Here is a 21,179-nt window from a genome sequence, read left to right on the forward strand (position 1 = left end):
TCCGTTGGATGTTTTAAAAGTTAAAGTTCACTATAGGAACCTTGTTTAATGGACGTTTGTCATGTCGGCGCAGTTTCAATGTAACTTCTCAACCCTTCCGGTGGAAGCATACATGAAGGAGACAAAACTGTCATGATACTAACGTGACAGCCCGTCTGCTGTTGTTTTTCAGCTCTTGAATTAATGTTGTACGTGTATTTTGTCAGTTTGATATGAGTATATTTACATTTGTGAGATTTTTTTCATAACGGTTAGTTTCGTTTGATCCATATTTTGCGGGTGGCAGGGCTGTAACCTTGGCGTGCGTGACTAGTTTTTTTTTATAACTGAAGAGGAGCTGCTGGAAACCCAACCGAACAAAAATCATGTCAGGCGTTTGTCGCGGTTTGAGCTCTTTATCAGTCAAGGTAAGAACATCTTTGAACATTTTTCATGTTTCATTCTGACAAAACAAAACGTGCATTAAGAAATAAAACCAGACTTCATAACACTTCCCTTGGTAATTATTAGACATTATAATTTATTTTAACCATTAATCACAAACAGTTTTTTTCTGACTGCTTGGAGCCAATGCAAGCCCAAGTTTGTGTTTGGATCTACCTGGTGGTGTGAAAGCCCTGTCTCTGGCAAAGGTTTATGCAACCACTCTTTAATAGTTTTGACTACTTGTTAAATTTCTGCTATGATGAAAGTTCAAACCCGACTGGGAATCTGACTTGCACAACAATGAATCAGTGATAAGTAGTGCCATTCTCTAACGTCATTAAATTGGTAATAGAGGACACTAGTCTTCTGTCTGCTGAAAAAGATAATAACCCGACTGACACTGGAATGTGTGTTTTTTGTTGTTGTTTTTTGTGATAAACCAGCTAAATGTACCTGGCTAAATTAAACTACTTTATATCACTTTGTTGCAAAACCATACCCTAAATTAAAACAAAAGCTGCCCAGGGAAATTAATTAAGACTTAAGACATTTCCCACAATGGTGGAATAAACCCAGGGAAATTAAAGTGATAGCCACCACAGTTTAAACATTATGATGAAATCTGAGATGAGCCATCCCTGCAGGACACTGTTCTGCCTTTTAACCTTTTCTATAATTAACATGCATTGATTTTAACTTTGTCTCGTCACTGTTTGTGTATGTCTACAGATCCTGACAGAAGCTACACTTTTATCACCTTGCTTGTGGTTTGTGTCTGCACGCAGCAAATTTACCAAAGCAAGAATCCCAAAAGAGGTAAGAGTCCAGGCAAAAGCCCCAGTTTTTATATAGGTCAGTTAGTTGCACGTAATTTCATAAATTGCAAAGTTGCTTATTTGCATTACTGAAGTGCTATGTCAATGAACTTGGGTCCTTTTTTATATAAACTTTAGACCCTGTCTTGTAGAGGGGCCTTATCTAATTTTGATACCTTAGTAATTTTTGTGCTCACATGGTTCATATTCTCAATTAGGTAGGGTAGAATTCCAGCAGCGTCTATTAACAGTGCACAGAGGACAGGAGGTGTGTGTGTGGGGGGGATCATCAGGTGCCCAACATTTAACCTTTACCACAGGGCCTCCTAACAGATGAATTCAGCCATGGTAATAATGAGGCTCCTTTGTTCTGCACTTCTAAATGATTAATTACATTACTGTTGGCACTGTTAAAAAGGCTCTGTTTTTGTCCTTCACAGCTTTTTGCTGAGAGATCAAAAGAACATGAGAAATATGGGGGTGACCCAGACCAACCACATAAACTGCATATAGTGACACGAGTCAAAAGTGTGATGCGAAGGCCGTACTGGGAGAAAGAGATGGTGAAACACCTTGGGCTTGACAAGGTAAGGCTTAACAAATGAGGCTGCCTTTGTGTAATACTGTTAACTGAAAACAGTTAAGGTGGTGAGAGAGGAAAAAATAAAGAAAATGTTTTGGAGAACATAAAGAGGTTTGGAAAGTGTACAGCACTGAGATTAGAGGACTACCTATGCATAAATAGTTCATGTTCAGTTTCATGACTAGAACATTAACATACATTAGCACCTGTAATAAGTATTTTACAGTGTTCCTTAACCCTGCCTTGAAGGCTGAAGAAAAAGCTTTTATTATGATAGAGGAGCAGTATACAATTGTTAGCTGTTATTGTACCCCCTCAAGCAGATATAGCATCTGTCCACTATAGAGGCACAAAGAATGTTTGTTTTTTTATTGCATTTTCTAGAGACAAAAATTGGACTTGCTCAGTCTTGGATTTTTATGCACTGACTCTGTCCTCTCTTTCTCTTGTTTTTAGGCACATGTACCTGTAATTCACAAAAATACACCTGCAGTCAATAGCCAACTGAAATTTGTCAAGCACCTTGTGAGGTAAGATTAATTTACAAAATGGGGTTAGCATGTCTGCATAAATTATGGTCGTCAAAGTCTCTGCAAATCATTAAAGCAGAACGGAGGTAGATTTGCAACCTGAGTCACAAAAGAGGATTTATGTTTTTTAGAACATGAAATGTCTTAAGTTCCTGCTCTTTCCTGGTTCATTCAGGATCCAGCCGCTGAGGACTCCCTACGGACTTCCTGCTGAACAGGACATGGCTGACACCTACATTAACAGCAAAGGAGAGTTGATTGTTCGTCACCTCCTCCAACCTGTAGACCCGAAGGCTATCGAATCTTAGCTCCGCTTTGTTATATTAATTCATAATTGTTCATAAATATTATGGGAAATGCAGTGCTCCTTAGCTTCCTGTTCTGATTCCACTACACTGAGAAACTGCTGTGGCATTTACCAGGCTTCACTTTAGCCTGACGCAGTGTGTTTTACCTAATAGACTTAAGACTCCAGAGGAATGTGAGAATTGTCGTCATCAAACTTTGCAACCTAAGGGCCCGCTCATGAAGCAGAAATATCAGCAGTACCAGTTTATCTGAATAATTTTGTAAAAAAACATCTGGGCTCTGGGTTTACTCAGTAAAATTGTCAAGTTAGTTTATTTTGTCCACCCACCAATAAATGCCAATTTTATAAATACAGCTGTCAGCTGACAAATGAAAAAATGTAATCTGTTCTCTGTGATAATTCAGCAACAGTTGGCCATAAAGAAATTTTGAAATAAAATGCATTGCATTGTGGGAGAAGGAGGTGAACAGCCAAATATCAGTTTCAGTCTGGTATTGATTTGGATCTGTGTGGGTGTGCAGGGCCTTTAATATTGTTATTTATATATTACTAAGCAATCCCGAATGTATGTGATGCATGTTCAAACCAACATTTTACACAGGAGCCTTTTCTAAGGAGAAAGGATCTGACAAAAAAAAATATTGTGTTGCATTATAGGAATTGAAGGATTGTTTTCACCCGTAATAGCAACTAAAACTTGCAACATCAATTGATCCTCCAACTTTACATAAAAACTATACAAAATCATAGGAGCACAAGTATACTTTTTATTAAGTCTGCATTAGTTAAGTCAATGTCTTGCTATAAGGAAATGTCATGTAAAAATGTATTCTGATGCAAAAGGATGATCTTGGCACTTCATGCATCATGGTTTCTGTCTAACATTAGACACACACAGTTACAAGGAAACAAGAAATAAACAACTACCTTAATGAGTGCGCCTGTAATTCAAGACAAATCTTCAAGGTTTTAGCCAATAAAGGGACAAAATCAACAAATGGCGCAGTGGCTCAGTGACACATACTGTATCCTCTACAATTTCATATGTAATGTTTCCTTGTTCTTGGAAGTATTTTAAATTCAAACATGGCAGACAATTCATTAAATAAGGCTGATGCTATAATTCTAACTGCCTTTGCAAAATAATTTGATTTTTAAATTAAAATATGCAAACTGGTAATGAATATGTAAGTAATAGAGAAGGGATGTAGAAAAATGAAAGTGGGCTGTCTGCTAGACTTTTTAAGTGAGGTAGCCCCAAATGAGAAGACTTGACTTTTCAGTCATCTCCTGAATCAGAATCTGAGTCGTAAGCTTGCCCTCTGATGGTTTTCTTCTCCACCTTTGTGAACTTTGTGCCTGACCTCTGTGTCATTGTAGGAGGCTCCATCAGGTTACCACTAGAACAGGAGAGGGGAAAGTGCGGTGTTAAAATCAGATAACATATTGTTTTCAATCAGAACATTACTGTGATTCTGCAGCTTTGAAGCCTAAAAGGTAAAGGAGGGAGGCTACTGTATGTCTCACCTGTAGTTAATAACATCTGCACAGCCGAGACGCCATTCAAGCATCTCTGTGGTGAACTCGTCTGTGTTTCCCAGGTCAGTGAATCCAACCACATAGTCCTTTGTTTTTCCGTCTAATAGCAGGGCCAGCGTAGGAATAACCTTGATCCGCAGCTTCTCTGTCAGAAATGGGGCTTTTTCCACATTCAGTTTGATGAATTTGGTCTCAACATGCTTCTTTGCCAAGATGGCCAAGTGTTTGTCGAGGATCTTACATCTATATTTAGAGGAAAGAAGGGGCACGTGAGGCTACGGCAAAGGGTTCAAGGCTATACATAGGCTACAGTGTAGATTTGATGCATTAGTAAAAAATGGTCTTCATGACATAAATAAACAAACTCACCTTATTGTGGAATTTTTGTAGAAGTGGCAGACAACATTTTTGCTTTCCTTGACCTCGCCAAAAAAGTCTTTCTCACTTGGGACTTCTCTGTACTCTCCATGGCCTTTAGACAACCACTCCTTAGAAACAGAGAATTAGGTTGAGTTCCAGAAAACTTAATCTCAGAGAGTATAAAAACTGGCTTTTACATTCGAGCACAATGACAACATGCAGTCTATTTTGTTGGCTGATTAGGGATGTGAACAATGTCAAAACATTTTCCCCATTAAAAAAATAAATAAATACTTCGACGCCTGACATGCAGTCCAACTCCAGAGCATGATTTATTCTTTAAATCGGTCCTTGGATTACTTTTCCTAAAATTTCCATTACAAAACAGGTTTTCTATAACCTTTTTTCCCTAAAAGGATAAAAATACTGAATCAGAAGGGCTCTGTAAATAAAACAGCTCAGAAACCCAGAATCTAAATATATTGCTCTGTGGAAAAAAAAAACAGACCTGTGATCTTTTCTGATTTGATATCCAACAATCTGTTCCTTAAAAGTCCACAATATTCCAGAAATCCCTGACTACTCACATAAAGTAACATAATTCAAAACCAGGTTCTCACATAATAACAAAACACCTCCAAGAAATGCAACTATTATTATCAGTCCCCATAGCCAGCATTGAGATACATAAACAGTTACAAGAAAACATCCCACATACCTGTTTCTGTTTCTGGGCTTTCTTTAGTGCATCTAATCTTTTCTCCTTTAGTCTTTCCAAATCATCTTCATCCATTTCACTCAGTTTGCTCAACTGTGCATCAACCTTCTCCTCCACCAGCTTGGCTGACTGCTCCAAAACCTTCGTTAGGATATCAATTGATTGATTCGCCATGGTCGTTTGCTATGGGTGACACACACTCTGAATCTGGGGAGGTAAAGAACAAGAAGACAATGTAAGCTGAGACATGACACTGGATAACACACCAGTTAAAAATAAGCCACCAGTTAAGCTATATCCTTTTTGTAAGTGCCTGAACATGGCACAATTGAACAGTTACATCAAAATGTTTTTGTTGTTTTTGTTTTATTAGTCATTTTGGAGGCTGAAGTTTCTGATGATGTTGATATGTTTTGATATGTTTGTAAGGTTAGGTCTAACTTACCCTCACTGATTACAAATGGGGTGAACATAATATTATAAACAATATTACAAAGACCGTTTCAACAAAAACTGAACATTAACCATCATACAGGTACACATACAATTTTACTCAGCTGGGTGCACCTAATAATCTGGCAACTCACTGTTTTTGTAACCACTGCATTGTTGCAAATTGCCCCAACACAACGTACGCAGCAACAAAACCAACTAACGTTACGCAGCATCCAAGTATGTACGTAAGGGCCTGACGTTACTGTCAAGTCACTGATTAAAACGTTGCCCCGAAAGCTGTCAGACTGAGCAGCGTGTTTTAAGTATCATTAGAGACAAAGCCATGGTAACAACTGGGCACACCTTGTTTCCGCAGGTTGTCAGCTAGCGTTAGCACGCGTTAGCACACTTGGTCATGGTTGTCTGTTTGTTCGACATTTCCCTTATCGCTTCTGTGCAAATAATGAATCCACGCCAGTTAATCGAGACATGGATCAGTTAGCCATGTACTTACTTTTCTAAGTAATCAAGGAAAATCTAGACAATGCTAGCTGGAGCTTGTGTTCGCCTGCTAAGCTAGCTAACATTAGCCCTGCGTGCCTCATAACGTTAGCCGTTAAAAGTAACGTTAACACAGACAAGGAATAATAATATATCAACAAGTGAGATGCTAATAGTAACCACCAATTAAAACATGCTAATCCATAACACCACTGCCGTTAAATTATTGGGTTACCTGATGGAGTAACAGATGGTCACAAACACTTCTCTTCGTGCGCGAAATACAAATGATTGCTGCGCATAGATGCTACGGATGTAACGTCAGACAAATGTTTGACGTCAAACAAACAGAAAATAAAACAATTATTCCGTTTTTTATTTTTAAAAGCAAATAATCCTTTTAGGTCGTTTTCCTTTTTTTGATATTTAGAGCTCAAATCTCAAACTAAATGATGGCACACATTGAAAACAAAAAGAACAAAGATGTTTTGAGTTCTTTTAGAAGTAAACCCTGCAGGTTTAATGTTACATGTTTGTTTGCATTTTACAATTGGCATACAAAGAAATATAAAAATGTAAACTTTTACATGTATGCATATTACATGGAGGAATGTGGATTAAAAAAAACTGACTGTGGCTGGGTGTACTGTATTCTTGATGCCATAGTATGTTTATTGGCAATATTCCATGTCTGCCAGATCACTGCAAAAACAATTAAAAAAGGTTGATATCGAATTAAGTTTTGAGTATCTGTGGCAAAGTGTAGGTAAAGTAATAAAGATGGGCAGCCTTGAACTGTAAAGATTTGACATCTTTAACTATTTCCAGTTTGTACAGTTTGGAAAGAAATGCCCTTTTCTCCCTCAAAGATTGTTTTCAGAATGCAACATTATCATGATTGGACTACCTTCTACTATTCAGGCTGTAACTTTAAGAAACGACAAAGACAAATAAATTAATACAGAGTTTACAGTTTATTACCAAGTTTTAGAAAACTTACAAACAAGTTCACAGCTTCAGGTCTTCAGGCACAAGCCAGTTTAGAGAAAACAAGACTGGCCAATTTGAATTTCTGGCCATTCCCTTCTGGAAAGATATGACGGGTGAAGCGAAGCCAACATCTGGAAAGTGAGCAGACACTTGCACATTCTGATTTACATTCATTTCAACAAGTTTTTAAAAAATGACAGCTCGATTTGCATATAGGGATACTGTTTTAAACAGACTTTTCAACCACACACATAATGTCTTGCATGATGTGAGACTGCAAGCCAGCCAGCCGCATCTGATGAGAACTTCTAATCACCAATCATAAAAGTTTACTTCACAGAAACACAATGACGTAGCCACAAGCCATACAAATGTCTCCATTGTATGTATACAAGTACATACAATGGGCTTCAGAGTTAAAAATCAGGTCACCTCTTCCTATGCAAATCCAGCATTATTTCAATATTCAAATTTGTAAAACTGGTAACTAGGCTGGAAACACTAGAAAAACAAAATTTACTCCGGATACAAATGCTGTATGAAATGTTGCATTATCATTAAGGGATGTCTCACTTGTTAAGTGGAAAAACAAAACGCATAGGCTACTTATTGATTGCCATAACCCCTGTGAACATCCTCCAAAGTCAGAGTGCTACTGAGAATCAACAGTTAACCTCATATGAAGTGCTTTGGCCAGCTTCTGATTTTCATGTTGGAACACTGACAAACAATTAAAAAGTGAGAAGATTTACAATTTAACGACAGTTACTAAGAATTCACTACATGTAAACAATACAAGAGGTAAACCCTCCACATACATCCTTTTCTTTTAAAATTTTTAACAGGTGTATTTAAAAACATTATTTACACACTATAATAGCAAAGTTTGGCACTTTTTTGCGAGAGACAAGAAAAAAAAGGGACAACTGTATGCAGCAGACTATATTTAGTTTGCGTAGATACTTCAGAGCTCAGTCAAAGTGGCATGGAGCACCAATGAAACAATGATGAAAAACAAGATTTTTATACCATTTCTGGGATTATCATAAATCTGAGGAGTGCTACAAAACTGATTGATTCTAAAATCACAAAAAGGAAGCTTTGTGTTTGAACATGATGATTGTGTTTACCACATTCATTATTTTAAACCTACTGATTTAGCTGCATAAATGAATAAAACTTAAACCTGCCTGTGTGACAGAAACCTTAGGAACACATAAGGGAAGTCAACTGCTTTATCAGATGGAAAACGCTCACCAGGTAGAGGTACATTTGAAATCTTATAAGGCCTGGCTTAGACGTATGTATAAGAAATAGTTACACACTGCCTGCAAAAGTCTTGATATAAAATTTCAAATACGTTTAAAAATGAGTCTTCGCATTATTTAGAAAAGAACTCCACATGAAAAATGAGGAATTTGCAAAAAGCTGCTACGATTATCACTGTGTTGAGTTTTGGTGAGTATATTCTAAATACATTTCCTGCATTATAGTTCGTGTTACTTGTCCCTTAAAGAGCAAGTACAGAAAATAATGTACTCTGAGGTGTGTGTGTGTGTAGTTATTAATTTGTGTCTCACTCTCAGGAGGCCATTGAGAATATTATGGCAGGTGCTAGAAGGGTATCACAGTTGAGGAGGGAAATCATCATTTAGGTGTCATAATTTGTATTGCAGGTGACCCTGTGAAAGTAGCAAAACAAAAAGTATTGGTGTAATGGTTACACACAATGAAAACCCTTCTTCTTCATGGTATCTTCAGGGTGCTACCATAAGCCTGCTGCACAACCACCTGCACGTTGTCTAGGATGAAGTCAAAAGCCATACACCAGACAGACTCCACTGACTGCTGCATGAGCCTGCAGAGGAAAGATCAATATGTGACATAAGGAATAAATGAAAACAAAAAAGAAAGTGGCAGGAATAGAGTGTACACGTTGATGTCACTTCTCCTTCCGGAACACGCTAGACTGAGTGGTAAAACATCTGTTACCATGGCTGCATTTAGCAAACCGGGAGTAAAACAAGTGATATTTGCTCAAATTAAAGGCAGTCGGACTCGACAGTGATCCTTACTGCTTACCAAAGAACCAGTGGTCCAACTCTTTCCCATTTTAGATGTGGTGTTTGTGTTTAAGCTGATTCAAGCTAACACTGCTGCTTGTCTTTCTGTCACTCAACTAACTGAGTTCTGTGACATCATGCGCATACCCTCTATAGAGGAGGCTAAACTGTACATGCTTACCTCTTCATGTATTTTATAATCAAATCCAACTTCTCCAGATCTTTATCCTCAATCAGATCAGTGCAGTATTTCACCACCTGCAGGATGTCTTCCTCCATGGGTTCTAACAAAAAGTAAGACATTATTAAAAATGCGTTTTTGTAACCACACAAACAATAAAACACACAACTGCATGAGTCTGCACTACGGCAGAGCTAGCCTTCACCTGTTATGGTGGTGACCCATTCCCGTAGGAGTGTTTTAATATCCGTCAGGTCACAGGCTCCGGCTAACGCTGGAGCAGGGCGAGGGATGAACTTGGACAGAGACTCTGGGATGTCGTTTTTCGAGGTCGATGTGGAGGGAACATTTTCAGTCTGGGGAGGGAAAACATGTGTGAGCTTGAAAAATTACTTATGTACCAGCCTTCTTCACATACTGCCACCATAAAAGAAAAAGCTTCATCTTCACATATGAAACAGTTGATTGGTTCACCTTTACTATGTTCGTTGGTTCCCGCAGTTTTATAGGAGATGGTAGGATTTTGGCTGGGCTGTTGGTCGTGTGCCGCCTCTTCACAGGGGAAGGACCTTTTTTAACAGGGCTCCCTGCATTCTTTCTCTTGTAGCGCCGCTTCACCCGACCTATGCCAATTCCGACTCCTGACTGTTTTAGCTGTAACAGGGGATTCTTCTGTTCCACTGCTGAGAAACCAAGAGGTAAAACACGAGATAAAGACAACATGCATGATGTTAATAGTAGGGGGAAAAAAGCTTAACGCATTCCTTTGCAACTAATTCACCTGGGTACTCACACAATTTTGCCTGGGGCTGGACATTTGTTACACGGTTGTAGGCAGACTTAAGTTCTTCCTGGAGCTCTTTCGGAAGGGCAGCAAATACATCCGGATCAACCTGCAGTCAGAAAGTTGAGACAACTGGGGACTAATATGCACATTTGGAGAAAAGCTTTTGCTCTTCCAATAAAAGGTGTGTCTTATACATATCTGTAAATTTAATAGTCATGGAAAATATATCTGTATGAACATCATCGTCTGTGACAACTTGGGCTTTTCGCAGACTCATTACTATTATTCTTATTAAAAGGCAGCTTTCAAACTGAAAACATTTTAAAACCAGTAGTTTGACTACAGTTCTTTGCTGTTTATTGCCTTCACAGGCATTAATGTGGTAGAACTGCCAGACAGCATAACAGGGCAAATGTGGATATCTAGTCAAGTATCTATATAGCCCATTTTCACAACTTTGCCTCAAGGGGCTTTACAATCTGTTCAGCGACACCCTCAGTCCTTAGACCCTTGATTCAGATAGTCCCTCTGCCAGGACGGACAGTAATAGATGTCGAAAACAGTGTTCTCCGCGCATCTCCAAGCAATATACAGCTGAATCAGGTGCTTCTCAGTTTGAAGACCGCAAACTTCAAAAAGAACAAACAGACTGGAGCAAACTGGTCGGTTTGCAGTCTGTGTCTGTGAATAGATGTGAATAGTCGCCAAACAGATTCCACTGTGATGAATATAGTTACATAGGTGGATGAACCAAAAGGCTATAAACTACTTAAATGAGCACAACATCACTTTTTCTTATCAAGGTTTCTTCCAGCAGGGCTGTCAAAGTAGTTTTGCATCACTACCTCTGAGAAGTTTGGCAGTTCCAGTACAATTCCCAGACCATCTGGCTGGTTTGGAATCTGCAGGACCAACGTGCCAACAGGTGGAGTGTAAAGAGCAGGACCAGGGACTGGAGGACGAGGAGGGGAGGTTGGACGAGACTTCAGAGAGGGATGCTGTGGAAAAGGAGCAGAGGGAAGTGGACTGGGTGTCCGACCGTTACTCGGTCTCCCATCCATGTAAGTCCACGACTGCTCCACTTGTTCTCTCAACTCTACGGGCAAGGCCTCCAACACAGAACGATCCACCTTGGATATCATGAAGAAACACAAGTTAAAAGTATTTCACTGCCCAGCAAGGGGTAGGCTATATACCGGTTTCATCACTGGTGTCACGTGGAACTACATACTGCAATGCATTGGTGGCTTTGTTGTTACACAAAAGTGTTATGTCCCAAACTGGTTCCAGAATATGGTGAGAGAGGAAGACCACAAGTGCTGCTGATTAATATACTAATTTAGTATACTTTGGGTTTTCTGCCAAATAAATGCTGTTAAGATCCCTTATACCAGGGGTATTCAATTAGAATTCAAAGAGGTCCAGTTAGAGAAAATTTCCCAAAGCAAAGGTCCAGAACATCAAAATGACTAACTTGCATTTTCATTCAGTACCATAACATATAGTTGTATCAACATATGTTTTTATCAACAACGGACATCAAACTAGAGGGATAATAAATAACTAGTCTAATAAAAAAATCTAAATTTAAGTAAACTAAAGTGCCAAATTTTTTAGAAAAAATGAAATAAAAAGTGTAGCTTGAAATGATGAAGTGTAGTCTTAACCAATTTTATAATAAACACTCAACACATCTTAACAACTGAACAGCTGTAATGCCTCCTCTTCTCTTTCATTTCCTCTTACAGAGCTACCACTTTCCTACTTTCTGTTGTTCAGTGAGAAACGTCAGCTCCAGCTAGCATATATGTGATATTTCAGTTTTTCTTTTTTAATAAATTTGCAAAAATTTCTACATTTCTGTTTTTTTTCTGTCAAGATGGGGTGCTGAGTGTACATTACTGAGAAATAAAATGAACTTTTTTGATTTTTGGAAAATGGCTGCAATGAAACAAAGAGTGAAAAATTTAAAGGGGTCTGAATACTTTCCGTACCCACTGTAATACTGTCACCGTGTCACACGGATTAAAATTTTAGTTCATAACGCCCCCCCCTATATTCAGCTCTTGTTTAAAATCAATCAGAATTTTCCTTGAAGTCCTGACCTGTGAAGGGGAGGGGACCTCAATACTGAAGTTGAGACGTGCTCGAGAATGTTTTGGAGTTTGTCTGCATGCCTGCTGATCTCTGCTTGTCCCCGGGACTGGCTCGGGAGGAGACAGAAGATGTGGAGGGGAGCCAGATGATACGGCTGTGGTTGAGGAAGTCATTTCATGACGCGTGTTGTCAGCAGCATCTGCAACATAGATCTTGAGCTCAACTGATTACACAGATGATGACAAAGATACAAACTGAAAGACAAAGACTTTACACAAACCTCTGTTGCTGCATCTCGCACTTAACCTCTGGTCTAGCAACATCTCTTTGATGGAGCGCGTCCGGGAGCCCATGGAGTCCTGGGGGACAGAGTGATTTCCTTCAAGAAGCTGAACCTGGATGCCGATTCCTCTCAGGTCCTGAACCTGCAGTTTCATGGCATGAAACAGCTTGATGACTGCAGCGGCAATCAGCTGACCACTGTCAGTGGATTGAGCGAGCATCACAGTCCTAACAGAGAAGGAGATGACTTAAAATGAGTCTACAGAGAGACAAAGACATGGTGAAGCAATGGAAAGAGGACAAAAATCAGTCACTCGAAACATACATGGATGACGACCTTTTCCTTACCTGGCGTGGTTGTCACATATGCCATGACCACCATATTTAGCTGGTTCCAGTGGAGCTCCAACCTTGCGAACCATGACCTTAAGAGTAACTCTGCGACCCCGCAGCCCTGCTTCTTGTAAACGTTTTTGCACCTCCATGGACAAGTTAGTCAGGAAACACTCTGCCTCATCAACCTAGTCACAGAGGCAGAGGAACAAGAAGGTTACGGAGAGATAGGTGGGAAATGAAGGGAAAATAAAAAAGAAGAGATGGCACAGGGGGGAAAAAGTGTCTAACCGTAGTAAAGCGAATGTTATAGTTCATCTCAGCTGAGACAGACTTCCTTTCCTTCTCGTAGCGGACAGGCCGGTCATCTAGACCCCTGCAGAAGCGAAACAGGGTTTGTCCGGTCCGGGGTCCAAACTTCTTTTGCAGCTGAGACAGAGACATCTGTTGGAGGTCCCCGCATGACCTCACACCCATAGCAGCCAGCTTTCTGCCCATAACAGGCCCAACACCTAGAAAAAAGAAATAAAAATGTATTCAAATATTTACCACAAGAAAGCTGAAAGACTGTAGACTGCCATGACCAGCAGGTGGTGCTGTATCTACCTGGTAAGCTGGTGACTGGTAGGTCCCTGATAAAATCATCTACCTCTTCAGGCTTTAGGAAGTACTGCCCGTCTGGCTTGGCCTTACGTGTCGCCAGCCGAGCCAACAGGATGTTGGACCCTGAACAGATGAGCAGTTTGAATTTGTAAGATAGGAACACGGTTTTGATCTATTTTACAGTATAAGACAAACATCAACTCACCCATGCCCACTGAAGCACAGCATCCAGTTTTCTCTTTGATGTCTGCTCTGATCGCTTTGGCCAGATCTTCTGGGTTGATGCCCAACTCAGCTAGCAGAGCAGAACCGTCGATCAACACTTCATCACAGCTCAGAGCCTCAATGTCATGGGTATAACTGCAAAGAAATAAATGAGAAGGTACGTTTTAGGTCATTTAGCATGTAAAGGACAGGGAAGTGAGGACAAAAAAAGGACCAGGGAGTTCATCTTACCCTGCCAGAGTCTCATACATTGCGAGAGCCACCTCTTTATAGGCCTCAAAATCATATGGGACAGACTGCAGCGAGGGACACAGCAGCTTTGCTTTGCCAAAAAACATCCCATTCCTCACACCCATCTGCCTGTGAGAGACAACAGATTTATTAACAATCTGGTTAGTACAAAATACAGATATAGGACTTGTTTAAAATGACCATGAGTGTGTGTTTATATCTTACCTAGCCTCATAACTGCATGATGCAATCTCTGCCATTGAGAGAGTGGCAGCATCCTGGTCCACTCCGTTGGCATGAGAGTCAGGGCTCTCCTGTGAAGGAGTTCTGTAGAGATCCTCATCTGCCCTCTCTGAGAGGCAGAAGAAGAGTACGCTTAGTCAAGCATGTTACAATAAAGTAAGCCATGTACAGGAAAATACAGGAAACACACTGAGCCAAGCCTGTGAATCAAGGTCAGACCACTCCATGACAAGCAGGCTGGGTATGACAATCTCACCAGTTTGAGGATGAGTTTGTTTCCTCTGGTAGTACTGCTGCTCTATCTGAGGGTTGGCCCCGGGCCTCAGAGGCACTCTGTTCTGTCCACGGTTACTGGTCACAGCTACAGGCTTCCCTGCAAGACAACCATGACTGGACTGCATGAGACTTTTCTATGTTCCATATAAACTTAAAAACTGAAAAAAAAAGGTGCCTTACCTTTGAGCTCTGGTCGATGTCGGATCCCCACAGACACAAAGAAACAGTCCATGTCCACATGAAGAATACAAGATTTAACACTTGCGGGTGCCAGCGTACCTGACCACATAGACACATACCCGATCATCAGAGTTTAGTTTTTCCAATCACAAAAAGACATGAACACGGCATCCAATGACGCCATGATGCATCCCCAGAATACACAACACAAATAATGTGGCTATCTCGTAAATTAGCAGGGACAAAGATACTGTAATATATGAGATGATAGAGACATTTTGTTCAATCTCGTAGACTTTCTGAATTTAAACCGGGGAAGTTACAGTCCACTAAGCCACCATGACACCAAAAAACACCCCATCTTAACAAAATTTAAAAAATAACACATCAAAGCATTGATTTTACAGGGAAAAGAAACAAATTGGACCTTCCTTTCCTACCTCGACTGTCTGCAACACGCTGGACCACAGACTTCCTCAGTCTGTCTTTCCCAGGAAAGGAGAATCCCCCCGCTGATTTTCGTTTGCTGTGCAGTTCGTTGACATACTCAGAAAAGCCGGACCTCCATGTGGAAATCTGGTGTAAACGTGAGTGAGAGTAGTACTCAGAGATCAAACCGCCTGTCTGCGCCAGCAGCTGCGCTGATGACTTTTCAGTGGGAGGATCAAGTTTGGCTGCTGTGTTGGTTGTGTTTACAAAGGTAGGGTCAGATGAAAAGGCATGGTGGTGACTTCCGTTCAGCCGAACTGGAGAATGTGAAAGAGAGTGAGATGCAGGTGAAAGAAGAGTCTTTTCAGGATTTGAATCAACCTGACAAGGTGGCTGGAGCCGTTTTGGGAGTATGTGGCTTTCTGTTGTTTTTATAGCCTCCTGGTAGGAGGGGGGTGGAGGTTTATGTCTCGGCTGGCTTGCTGCTTGTGAGTTGGATTGCTCCAGAAAGACAGGAGAGTGGTCGGATTGCTTTGGGGGACTGTGGGGAAATTCATACGGGTCAGGTTTGGTCTGAAACTGCACTGGAGGACTCTGAGGTTTATCCTCTGAACTCTTGACTCTCCATTCCTTGTCAACAGAGAGTTCATGTGTAACAGGGGACAGGCCCTCTGGCGTTAAGGCACCATTCACAAGATGAGTGTGTCCATTTGTCAGGGGTGCTTCCTTCAATACCTGCAGGAAAGGATCTTCTTTGCCACAAACTTGCATTTCATTCATTTTTGAATGGCTCGTCATATCCAATGAGGTCTGCAATAATCTGTTTCTGTGATATGAAGAAGAGATTTAATAGGTATTAATGAAAGAAGATGTTCCAGTTGTGTGTGCAAAACCAACCCCCCCCCCAAACCAAACCATTTTCCCTTATGAGCTATGCATACTCACATTTTTAATTCCACTTCCTTGCAGCCAGTCCAGGCACTGCTGCAAGAGGAGTTGATCTGAGGTTGTGGTTGGCCAGCTCTCTGGTGCTGGAGATGAGGATGAGGTGTTTGAACAGTAGACTTTGGCGGCTTGTGTGGGTGCTTTGTGGGGCTGGGGTTAGACAGTGGGTAGGTGGGTAAAGGGATTCTGTGCCTAGGATCTGTATTGAGGTGACTGGATGCTAAGTGACTTGATTGTGGGTAGCACAGTGCTACAGAGCTGTGCTGGGCGGACTGATGTTGGATGTTGCCTTGGTAAAGCTGACTGTGGCTGGGGTTAGGGACGGAGTTATTCTGGCAGCTGGACTGTTCATGGTTGAGGACAGAGTGCTGAATGCTGCGCTGTGGCAGACTGATCTGTTGATGTACGCTCGGCTGAAGCAGCCCATGGCTGGGTCCTGCGATCTCTGATGTCTGGCGTACAGTCATGCCAGGGAAGAGTAGAGCTTTATGTTTAACATACAGCTGGTACTGTAGGTAAGGAAGCAGACGCCCAGCCTTGATACTGTTTTAAACAAATGACAAAGTAAACAGAGGGATTTTCAGGTAATACATATTACAATAAAATTACAATATTAAATTAAATGAGCAAAACATGCTCAACTCCTGCTGAACACACCTCTCAGTGATCCACTCTGGCCTAATGACCTTTTCCCCTTTGAGCTCCTGAATTTTGCTATTGGGCAAGTTACTGGCGATGATGTGGGTAGTCTTGGAGCGAGAGTAGTAGACGTGGAACTGGCCACCATGAAGCATCATCAGTCTGCGTAGCTCATCGGCACTTGGATCTGCTCAAACAGGCAAAAAATAAAACAGTTAACAGAAAAGACACAAAAATATGCCAACTCCTTACAAATTAGGCCACCTGGCCAGTCAATTGATCAGCACAATGCAGTCAAAACTCTTTAGACTGACTTACTTATAGATCTGTACAAAACATTGTGTAAAACGTCGCAAACACAGGAAACATATACACAAGTAAAAAAACAGAGCCAGGTTCTTTGATCTTTAGAGCATTTGAATTTCATTGTATTACCCAAATTAACATGTAATCTGTTAGTCCATGACAATGAACATCAACATGGTCATATTTTTCAAAGCATCACAAACCACTTTGAGCATTACAATAAGGCTGTGTATAGCTAGAGTTTTATCTTTTTATCTTGTTTTTCTCCTGATTCTCATGTGGGACATTCTTGGAGAAGATTTAAATAAGCAGCCTGTTATTCAAACTGTTAAAGACCGACTGAAGTAAGTGTGGGGGGTAGAAGAGAGACAAATTAGTGATGTGTAAAAATATGGATGTACTGTAGCATAGCATTACCTGTGTATCCATTGACATAGATGGACACTCCACTAAAAATGTTGGAGCTGTTGCCTTCCTTCTGTTTCTCTCTGGGGGCATCAAGTTTAAACTGCTTGTCCAGCTTTGACACTTTGGCAGCCATGTAGCCACCCTGCAAACAAGAAGGAGAGCAGTGACAGAACAAGGTGAGTCACAGTTGGCCACAATAAATCCATGATGCGCATATATATATATACATACATACACACACACACACACACACACACACACACACACACACACACACACACAAACATAGACACACACACACACACACACACACATACATACATGTACACACACACACTCACACACACGATCTTGATATTCGAGCAGGTTTATTACAGTGCCTTCTCTTATGACAACAAGAAGTATCTATACTGAACAAACGAACTTACAAACGCAACACTATTGAATTTACCTCTTTTCATCAGGAGCTGAACGCAAAGATTAGATCTTTGTACACACTTTCTATGTACACAAAAGGCCTATTTCTTTCAAATATTTTTCACAAATCTGTCAAAATCTGTGTTAGTGAGCACTTCTCCTTTGCTGAGATAATCTATGCACCTCACAGATGTGGCATATCAAAATACTGATCAGACAGCATGGGTATTGCACAGGTGTGTCTTAGGCTGGCCACAATAAAAGGCCACTCGAAAATGTGCAGTGTCACTGTATTGGGGGGGGGGGTCCAGAAACCAGTCAGTATCTGGTGTGACCACCATTTGCCTCACACAGTGCAACACATATCCTTCGCATAGAGTTGACCAGGTTGTTGATTGTGGCCTGAGGAATGTTGGTCCACTCATCTTCAATGGCAGTGCGAAGTTGCAGCCAGGTCGAGACCCTGATGAGGACGACGAGCATGCAGATGAGCTTTCCTGAGACGTTCCTGACAGTCTGTGCATAAATTCTTTGGTTATGCAAACTGATTGTTGCAGCAGCTGTCTCAGCTGGTGGCTGGTCTCACAGAGGTGGTGAAGATGGGAGGTGAAGATGCTGGATGTGGAGGTCCTGGGCTGGTGTGGTCACACGTGGTCTGCGGTTGTGAGGCCGGTTGGACGTACTGCCAAATTCTCTGAACCGCCTTTGGAGACGGCTTATGGTAGAGAAATGAACATTCAATTCATGGGCAACAGCTCTGGTGGACATTCCTGCAGTCAGCATGCCAATTGCACGCTCACTCAAAACTTGTGACATCTGTGACATTGTGCTGTGTTATGGAACTGCACATTTTCGAGCGGCCTTTTATTGTGGCCAGCCTGTGTTAAGGTACGCCTATCTGACATTACGGGCATGTTGTCATACTGGGGTCACTTCTGTATTTTGCACATTGTTGATTATGATGGGATGGCGGATACTCACACTTTCAGCCCAACCATTGTCATCACTGGCATTGGCTCTCTTCTTTGTCCACCCATTTCGACTCATACTGAGTTACCTGAAAACACAAGAGGATCAATACTTAGTCTAGCAAGTCTAAGCTGGGGCACAAAGTTTATGTAAATCTCTATTTAAAAAATGGAAGAATGTCTTTATGATGTATACAAATAGCTCCTCATACATCTTGAAATCATGCTAGATGACATCACAAATCAGATTAAAAAAAAAAATTTCAATAAGGTAAATAAGATTATAACATTTTATATAACACAAGTCAGCAATTCATGAGTGATGCTTTGTTGCTAGTTTAGAAAGCTTTCTCAGGCGCAGGCCAAAGGACACAGACAAGCAGTGATACTGTCAACAACTAACATGTATGGCAATTGAGTTTTGCATTTATTATTGCGGTTTGATGGTAGTTCAACATAAATGTTATGATATTGGTTTTAGGCTCAGGGGAACAGCGTTGTGTCCAAGGGCATGTCCGGGCAGGTCCTCTGCTACTGACAGGTAGGCTGCAACAGATCCCCATGTGGCACTTTGTCACATTTTTCATGTAGGCAGCTAACATTAGCATAGCCACTCTGAACGATTCTTAGCTAGTTAATCATGCATGTCGCTGCGATACGACACGACTGTAACACCATGTCACTTCAGGCAAGCATAAATACGAGTACATTTTTAGTTTAGTGTGTTGCCCGCACTCGCTAACAATGCTGGCAAAAATGAGCTAACGTTACCAAACAACGGATACGATATATGACTGTGGAAACTTCAGTGTTAATCACGGATGTAAACAAACAGCAGTCCTGAGTGATTGTGCGCTAACAGGACTCACTTGCTTTTTACCTTTTATCCTGTCAGAGTGGGTTGTTCGCCACAGACTTCTCTCTGCAGATACTGCCCAACACAAACGGTGTGTGTGCGCACTGATTACGAGGTAAGAGCAGAGCAAAAAGAAAATGCTCCACACAGTTAGCTCGACTCCTCACCCTTGACTTTATTCTCCAGAGAACTCCTTTTGGTGAACTGAGATCACCTTATTTTGTCATGCCGCCGCGCCATGTCTCTTCAACATTTTCGCTCACCCTCCCAGTCTTTTTGCTCTCCATTTCTACCGCCTGATCCATTCCCTCTGCTTTCCCTTCTCCCAGCGACAGTCAAGCGCGCAAGGCTGGCAGTTCCGGAGATTTTCAAAATAAAACCTTCTTGGTGATCATTTTGTAGAGTTGTGTTGAATAGACTGTCACAAAAGGCCTTGGGGAAATGTTACGTTATGAAGGAAAACATATACAGGGATTGTCCTGCAGGCAGTAAACCATAATAAATGTATACATATAAGCTACTGGTACTAGCTAGCTTTCCTCTAGCCAGTCAGCACACAGCTTGGATAACAAATAAAGTTAAAAAGAGGGTTACCTCTGTAATGAGGGCTATAAATACTGCTGTTGCGAGAACAAGATGTAGTTATTGGAAAGTAGAAACTGAGTCTCAGGGTTGGATTGGTAATCTGGCCCACCGGGCAAGTGCCCGGTGTGCCGATTTACCTTTGGGGCTGGTGTAACATAAATTATGTATATATAACTGTCTTTAAATAATGGGCCAACGAGCGGCCCATAAAGCACGGACAGCGGCCCATTGGGTAATTTTATATACTGACACTGGCCCGGTCTCTTACTAGCCCCCACCCCCTCTGCTCTCTGTTTCTTGCATAACTACTGAATACTGCTCTTATAAATAGGCTACATGTGCAGTAAAACCGCTGTTTAAAAGTCGGGATTTACTTACGGTAGCGTTAAGAAACAGGCCTAGGCTATATGCTTTGTAAAATCCACACTCCTTGCTGTTGTTATGGATATGACGTTAGTTAAAAAGTCGGGAAAGACTGATTTGTTTGGGGGTGAGGGAAAGCAGTGTTTCCCATAATTAGCCTATAATTTGGATAATTATCAATGCAGACCGCCACATATTGATTTTCCAAATTTTTACAAGGCGTATTTAAAATAATTTTTGATTAAGGAGCTGTATTGAGGAGCATATATTGTGAAGCACCTCCTGGCTCGCTCCGTCTTTCTCTCCCTCTCTCGTGAACACCGCTGCACAAACCTGTCCAAATGAAAGCATTTGTTAAAAATGTTCTGAAAAATAGCTTGCACAAAGAAATGTTAAATAACAAATAAAAATGCTATGAAAAAGGTTTATTTGCACAATAAGTCTGCAATGCAATGTAAATATAGAAGACAAGAAAATCCCCAGAATGCAGGAAATTAAGTGTTTAATGCTCAAAATCTTGTGGGGGAGCCCCCTATCAACTATTTCATCAATACA

General features: G+C 41.0%; 3 protein-coding genes across 12 annotated transcripts in view; 1 reads left to right on the forward strand and 2 right to left on the reverse strand.

The window, feature by feature from the left end:
- The first annotated feature begins 66 nt into the window (after window positions 1–66).
- On the forward strand, window positions 67–3,599 carry mrpl30 (mitochondrial ribosomal protein L30). Its single transcript, XM_046053140.1, has 5 exons — window positions 67–407; window positions 1,156–1,242; window positions 1,682–1,828; window positions 2,281–2,354; window positions 2,530–3,599. The coding sequence occupies exons 1-5, from the start codon at window positions 366–368 to the stop codon at window positions 2,660–2,662; spliced, it is 483 nt and encodes a 160-aa protein (XP_045909096.1). The 5' UTR covers window positions 67–365; the 3' UTR covers window positions 2,663–3,599.
- txndc9 (thioredoxin domain containing 9) lies at window positions 3,412–6,608 on the reverse strand. 4 transcript variants are annotated; one of them, XM_046053135.1, is made up of 5 exons: window positions 6,453–6,608; window positions 5,282–5,488; window positions 4,573–4,691; window positions 4,192–4,446; window positions 3,412–4,064 (listed from the first exon to the last, which is right to left on the reverse strand). In XM_046053135.1, the coding sequence occupies exons 2-5, from the start codon at window positions 5,453–5,455 to the stop codon at window positions 3,944–3,946; spliced, it is 669 nt and encodes a 222-aa protein (XP_045909091.1). In that variant the 5' UTR covers window positions 5,456–5,488; window positions 6,453–6,608; the 3' UTR covers window positions 3,412–3,943. The 4 variants fall into 4 exon arrangements, with proteins under 4 accessions (XP_045909091.1, XP_045909094.1, XP_045909093.1 ...); XM_046053138.1 differs by lacking the exon at window positions 6,453–6,608 and adding an exon at window positions 6,231–6,253; XM_046053137.1 differs by lacking the exon at window positions 6,453–6,608 and adding an exon at window positions 6,080–6,210.
- A 564-nt stretch (window positions 6,609–7,172) lies between these two features.
- rev1 (REV1 DNA directed polymerase) overlaps window positions 7,173–21,179 on the reverse strand; it is a 17,433-nt gene continuing 3,426 nt past the window's right edge. For 2 of the 7 annotated variants that reach the window (XM_046053723.1, XM_046053720.1), the window contains 21 exons: window positions 18,834–18,909; window positions 17,445–17,577; window positions 16,740–16,908; window positions 16,083–16,625; window positions 15,149–15,963; window positions 14,709–14,807; window positions 14,509–14,625; window positions 14,235–14,361; window positions 14,010–14,138; window positions 13,759–13,913; window positions 13,557–13,676; window positions 13,242–13,462; window positions 12,966–13,138; window positions 12,616–12,845; window positions 12,344–12,534; window positions 11,084–11,368; window positions 10,233–10,344; window positions 9,926–10,134; window positions 9,657–9,807; window positions 9,452–9,554; window positions 7,173–9,065 (listed from right to left, as the gene is read on the reverse strand). In XM_046053723.1, coding sequence (XP_045909679.1) covers window positions 8,954–9,065; window positions 9,452–9,554; window positions 9,657–9,807; window positions 9,926–10,134; window positions 10,233–10,344; window positions 11,084–11,368; window positions 12,344–12,534; window positions 12,616–12,845; window positions 12,966–13,138; window positions 13,242–13,462; window positions 13,557–13,676; window positions 13,759–13,913; window positions 14,010–14,138; window positions 14,235–14,361; window positions 14,509–14,625; window positions 14,709–14,807; window positions 15,149–15,963; window positions 16,083–16,625; window positions 16,740–16,908; window positions 17,445–17,577; window positions 18,834–18,899 — 4,260 coding nt within the window. In that variant the 5' untranslated portion in view covers window positions 18,900–18,909 and the 3' untranslated portion in view covers window positions 7,173–8,953. Of the gene's footprint in view, window positions 9,066–9,451; window positions 9,555–9,656; window positions 9,808–9,925; window positions 10,135–10,232; window positions 10,345–11,083; window positions 11,369–12,343; window positions 12,535–12,615; window positions 12,846–12,965; window positions 13,139–13,241; window positions 13,463–13,556; window positions 13,677–13,758; window positions 13,914–14,009; window positions 14,139–14,234; window positions 14,362–14,508; window positions 14,626–14,708; window positions 14,808–15,148; window positions 15,964–16,082; window positions 16,626–16,739; window positions 16,909–17,444; window positions 17,578–18,833; window positions 18,910–19,689; window positions 20,276–21,179 lie in introns of those variants that run through there. The other 5 variants (XM_046053722.1, XM_046053719.1, XM_046053721.1 and 2 more) reach the window with 5 other exon arrangements.

The sequence above is a fragment of the Micropterus dolomieu genome, linkage group LG07 (assembly GCF_021292245.1).
Source record: "Micropterus dolomieu isolate WLL.071019.BEF.003 ecotype Adirondacks linkage group LG07, ASM2129224v1, whole genome shotgun sequence".
In the NCBI taxonomy this organism is placed as follows: Eukaryota; Metazoa; Chordata; class Actinopteri; order Centrarchiformes; family Centrarchidae; genus Micropterus; species Micropterus dolomieu.

Bases quoted from the DNA above. Each gene is read 5' to 3' on its own strand.
- txndc9 (XM_046053135.1), bottom strand. From the start codon at position 5,455: ATGGCGAATCAATCAATTGATATCCTAACGAAGGTTTTGGAGCAGTCA. The intron at 4,692-5,281 runs GTATGTGGGATG...TCTGTTTCTAAG, and splicing joins AAGCCCAGAAACAGAAACAG to GAGTGGTTGTCTAAAGGCCA. The intron at 4,447-4,572 runs GTGAGTTTGTTT...CTCTAAATATAG, and splicing joins TACAAAAATTCCACAATAAG to ATGTAAGATCCTCGACAAAC.
- mrpl30 (XM_046053140.1), top strand. From the start codon at position 366: ATGTCAGGCGTTTGTCGCGGTTTGAGCTCTTTATCAGTCAAG. The intron at 408-1,155 runs GTAAGAACATCT...GTATGTCTACAG, and splicing joins TGAGCTCTTTATCAGTCAAG to ATCCTGACAGAAGCTACACT. The intron at 1,243-1,681 runs GTAAGAGTCCAG...TGTCCTTCACAG, and splicing joins AAGCAAGAATCCCAAAAGAG to CTTTTTGCTGAGAGATCAAA.